Here is a 5483-nt window from a genome sequence, read left to right as displayed (position 1 = left end):
TCCAGGGGAGCTGTGACACTTTGCTGACATGGAGGACCAGCATTTCCAGAGTAAAGAAGTAGGTAAGAGTAGAAAACTGCATTGTCAGGTGTGTTTGGGTTTTTTAACATTTTCACCTTTTCAGGTGCCGTTTCCTGTAAAAATTCATTCATCTGTCTTAAGTGGGTGAGAAAGCAAAGAGCCAAAACTTGAGAATGAAGGTTTTATTCTAAATTGACTGAAATCCATTGTTGCACCCGAGATGAAATGGCCCTTTTCATTTTGACAGAAAAACTGGAAAGCTGAAAGGGTTCTTCACAGTTTCCTCCTCTAAGGCTCCTCTTCACTTTCCCCAAAACCATCAACCAGAGCAAAAGCTCAGTTCCTGATGTGCTTTTGCTTCGTAGAGATGGGAGCTGTGAGATGAACTAATGAACATGATAAATAATAAATGCATTTTATTTTCTTTCCTGCTACAAAATGCCACAATAAAGAACCTTAAGGTGGAATGGTTTCAGACTGAGGGTGGGCAGGCCCTGGCACAGGGTGCTCAGGGAAGCTGTGGCCTCCCCTGGATCCCTGGAAGTGTCCAAGGCCAGGCTGGACATTGGGGTTTGGAGCAGCCTGGGATAGTGGGAGGTGTCACTGGAATGGCTGGGGTTGGGACTGAGATGAGCTTTAAGGTCCCTTCCACATGAATCTTTCTGAGATTCTGTGAGGACATGAGAAATTTTGGATATCTACAGAGCCATGTCTCACCTCCTGGACTTTCATGGTCTCTGAATCCCTGGTGACTTTCACAACCATCACCCTGCATTTCTTAAAGCCAAGCATTAGATTTTCACAGGTGTTGCTTAGGTTTTATTCTTTCTTATGATCTTATTTCTCATGTGCTGGAAATGGGATTTGGACATAATCCTCATCCAGTGGAAGAGAAAATGTTGGGTCTGTGTTTGTGCTGGCACTGGCTTTTAATGTTTTGCTGTTTTTAAGCAAGTGCAGGTCTATCAGCAGTGAGAGAGAGAAGTAGAAGGCCCTAAAGAGCAAGGAATCAACAGAGAAAGGGGCTGGGTGCTGGAGATGTGGTGGGAAAGTGCTCTGGGACAATGAGTGAGGTTGTTGGCCCCGGGTTCTCGCTTGCAGCGCTGGGAATTGAGCAGCTGATGTGCAGCACTCCAAGTTTTGCTCTTGAGCAAAACCACTCAGGTTTTGCTGCCTTTAAAGGCCTTTTCTTAATCCCACTTTACCCAGGACAGGCGGGCTGTCAGATCTGCACAAGGGAGAGAGAGGAAAACACAGCCATTTCAACATTTAAATTAAGCTTTAATAACTCAACTATCCAACCTCTCCAGAAGAGGATCCTCATTCAGTTGGATCTCTCCAAGTGGAGCTCTTCAGGACAGGAGATATAGCAAAAGAAATATTTGTGTTGCTTAAAATCTTTTAAAAACAGGGGAAGCTGGCCACTAAAATGTAATTTTTCCCTGTAGTCAAGGGAGTTATAATCAGTGTTATATCAAGAGTCATTTTCCCAGTCATCCAGATAATGGAAATTAATAGGAAAGGAGAAAAAACTTAATTAACTTTTCCTTTCAAGTTAACTGATTGCTTTTCCTCTGCAGGCTCTGTCCCTCTGGCACTTCCCTGTAACATGAATGAGGAATATTTCTATTCACTGACTTTCCTCTTTCCTTACTTGTGCTGTACTTTTTGAAGGCCCCTTTCCTAGTTCCAAAGGAACATATACAGTAAAGGAACAGAGTTGGAAAGGGGATTAATTAACTTAAAATGCAAAGTACCAAGAACTACTAACCCCCCCCACACCCCCCCACTCCTCCCTGCTCTAAGCAGCACAAAACCTGTTGCCTTCTGAAACTGAGGCCCTGTGTTGGGCAGTTTGGGAAATTTCCCATCTTTACCACACAGTGGCCCAATGAAAAATATATTCTGGAGAAAGAAAGGCCTAAATTCATTCCAGCTAAATCAGGGATTAAGTACAAACCAAATAGAAAACTGAATAACAGCCCTTCACTATAAAATAGAAATAATTACATAAGATTATAAATTGCAAATAGACATTTACTTCCCCATATTTTGAAAACAGCGTGAAATTTGAATGCTCTGTCTTGTGTATCTTGGGTCATGTGTTGAACTGTAACCTCTGAGAAGCTCTGGGTTACTGGAACATCTGTATTTTAAGAAATTAAATGCTGTTTTGTGTCCAAACCCAGGTGTTTTTCTCAGCCAAGTAGAAGCTAAAGAAAACTTCTAAACAAAACATAGAAAATCTCTAAGGGCTCCATCAAAAACGAACCATTTCGCACAAAATTTCTTAAAAAGTCTAAAAATACATTCTGAGAATAAAAATCCTCCCCCTTAGTAAAAGGAACCATTCCCTTAGCAAGTTGCTTTTGGTGGGGGGTTGTTTATTCCATTTTTTAAAGAAAATGATCCTCCTTAAAAGCAAGTTAGAGGGCGAATTATGATTTTCTGCTGCCACTTCATTTAGATTTCCTCTAAAAAATTTCCTTCCTTTTTGAAGGTCGTTTCCATGTTGTTTCAGAAGTATTTGAATACGACATGTGGCTGCCCAAAATCAACTCTCCAAGGATTGCTCTGCCCCCCTCAAGCCCTGCCCATCCCTCGCTCACCACTCGTGTTCCAGGCGGCTCGCTGGGGGCTCTGGAAGCCGCTCCTCAGGCACTGCTCCACGTAGGCTTTGGGGTCACAGCCCGACAGGAGGATGTCCCCGAGCAGGGCGATGTAGGCGATGGCCAGGCGCAGCGTGTCGATCTTGGAGAGGCGTTTCTCGTAGGGGAAGGTGGGCACGTGGCCGCGCAGCGCGTCGAAGGCCGAGTTGATGCTGAGCATCCTCCTCCTCTCGCGGAGGTTGGCGGTGCGGCGCTGCCGGGGCCGCCCGGGGGGGTCCGGCTGGACGGGGCACCTGTCCAGCTCAGCACCCCCTGGGCCCGGCTGGGAGGGCTCTGCCAGACACTCCAGGAGGAAGTTCTCCAGCTGCGTATCGGGATCTGCCGGCTCCCAGAGGAGAAATTCTGGGGTGGGGTCTCCCTGCTCGAAGTTGTAGCAGAGTTCCTCCATGCCCTGGCTCACCAAGCTCAGGGAGTACGACTTCAGGTTAAACTGGCTTGTCAAGAAAATGGGGTTCCAATTTCATTAACAGCCCCCACCCCAACAAATGTGGGCAGGCAGTTTTCTGGTTGTGTCCTTGGGGAAGATTGTGGAAAATTTTTCCACGGTTGCAAACCCAAGTGGGACTCAGGATTTAAATACTTCATGTCTTCTCAGCAGGAAATACTTCATGGCTCCTCTTCTCCTCTCAAAACTAATTAGTACACATGCTTCCTTTTTATTAGCTGTCCACTACAAAACAATATGAGTGAATCGAAGACAGAATGAGATTTCTATTGACTTCCTCCTGGAAAATCCATTGAAACAGTTATTGAGCTCTTCCTCAAGTCCAGTCTCTCCACCTGCTGCTTAGAGGAGGTTCACAGAGGGATTTTGTTTGGTGAGGAGTGGTTGGAGGGAGGAACAAAACAGTCCTTTATCTTTTTGGTGAAGTGTTAATAGCCCCACAAAATGGGGAAAAAACAAAATGCTATTATACTGCTGTCACAAACACATGGTCCTGTGTTTGACAGCACTAGCCAGTGGCATCTTCTGCTTCTCTGGAGAGGGAAAGTGTGGGATGCACTGCTGTGCAAAACTGGGGCACAGTGGTACCTCGTTAAGGGAGCCAACATCACCTCCTTTGGTTGCTGCATTTCCCATTGAAGCTTGAATCACGTTTTCTCCGTGGGCATTCAGTGCTCTGTCTCACACCAGAGCTGTGAAACCACGCTGGGTGCAGTCCTGAAGTGGTGGAGCAGATGGGCCACACCTCTGGAAGAGCTGGAAACTGGGAGAGCAGCAGGTATCCAGCATCACAGGGATGGAGGGGAAGGTGTTACACACCACCAGAGCTTTAGGGCAGGTACGTCATGTGTGTGTTTCATTCTCTTTTATTTCCACAAATAATGTTTTCCACGCTTAAAACAATGCCTAAATTAATTCAGAAATAGTTTAAGCTGCACTTTTAAAGACTTGAGTGAATGGAAAGAAATCATGTTTAAAGTCAGAGCAAGCCCAAGTGCTTTTCCTGAAACATGTCATAAAGAACTTTCATAAAGGCACTTAATCGGGCTTGACTTTGCACACAGACTCCTGTCCTGCTGCTGTGTGGTGAAGTCTCAAGAGACACCTGTGAAGTTTGTGAGCCACAGGCAGATTCTTGATGGGATGAAGCTCAACAGCTTCAGGTAAAGAGCCAGAGAGCAGAAAAGGACCTGCATTTTCCATGGGTCCCGAAGGATTCTCAGGCTCTCCATCTAGCAGTGTCTTAGGGTGCAGTCCTGACAGCTTTGCCTTGGGAAAAGAGGAATTGATTTTAGGATAAGGCACAGGCTGATAAGGTCAGTTCTTAGCAACCTGGCATTCCCCCTCTTTGCAATTCTATCTGTCCCAGGAAGCCTAAGGCAGCAGAAAACAGGCTGTGGGAAATGTCCTTGCAGAGTAGTTGTGAGAAGGTGACGGTCTAGGAAACATTAGGGCTGCCTTTGTTCTCCTTGTTGTGCAAATTAAAAGGGAAATCCATTAACTGTAGATCTGAGTAAGAAAGGAAAATTCCAAGTGTGACAATTCCAGAATGGTTAAGGCTGGACAATAGAGGACAAAGGGCTGTTAAGAAATTCGAGTTTGTCTTGCTTCCTCTGGTCAGCTCAGGGTGTGAATTTTGTGCTGGTTTTGTACAAAGAAAATTATTTGTTCTGACGCCAGCATGCCAAAGAACAAAAATTTGGTGTAGTGAAAGTTCATGGTGACAGACACTGAATCCCAACAAGGAACAGGGAAGGAGGGGATGGATGCAGGAATGGCCGTAGTCAGAGATGGCAGAGCTGAGGCTTGAGCTCGGAGTGATCGATGTGGAGTCCACTCTTCAATGGTTTCTTTGAGGTCATGGAATCATTAAGGCTGGAAAAGACCTTTAAGTTCATCAAGTCCAGCCGAGACTCCAGCTGAATTTCCTGGTGTCCTGTCCAAACAACGCTCCCAAAAGAAACCACTCACTCCAAGTTCTCTTCCAGACACTTCTCCAGCTCCCTGGTCACTGTGGAGCTGAGCACCTGGCGGTACTCATTTGGCACAAGCAGAAGACGTCTGAAAATACCAAACTGGGAAGAGAACAGCTCCTGGAAAGTGCCCTGGGGGAGACAGCTGCCCACAGGGAACAAAGGGCAGAGAGCAGGGGGCTCAGCAGGTAACTCGGTGAGTTTTATGTGCTGGGTTCCCCTCTCTAAGCAGACACTTCTCCGGCACTCCACGTTCCCTCCCGGATCCATCACTGCTAACAGCGTTGCCTGGGGATGTGTCTGGCTCCACAGATGCAGAGCAGATGTTCCAGCAAGCCTCTCTTAGCATGTTCAAGGGGAATTTGGCTCTCTTGG

The 5483-nt window shown here is 46.2% G+C and overlaps 1 protein-coding gene across 1 annotated transcript; it reads right to left on the bottom strand.

Annotated features, from left to right (window-relative positions):
- Positions 1-966: 966 nt before the first annotated feature.
- On the bottom strand, positions 967-3167 carry LOC117244734 (helix-loop-helix protein 13-like). Its single transcript, XM_033516158.1, has 2 exons — positions 2631-3167; positions 967-1249 (listed from the first exon to the last, which is right to left on the bottom strand). Exons 1-2 carry the CDS (start codon positions 3076-3078, stop codon positions 1212-1214), a joined length of 486 nt encoding a protein of 161 aa, XP_033372049.1. The 5' UTR covers positions 3079-3167; the 3' UTR covers positions 967-1211.
- Positions 3168-5483: the final 2316 nt, after the last annotated feature.

Source organism: Parus major, chromosome 7 (assembly GCF_001522545.3).
Source record: "Parus major isolate Abel chromosome 7, Parus_major1.1, whole genome shotgun sequence".
Classification (NCBI taxonomy): Eukaryota; Metazoa; Chordata; class Aves; order Passeriformes; family Paridae; genus Parus; species Parus major.
This window is presented reverse-complemented; position numbering and strand designations above follow the sequence as displayed.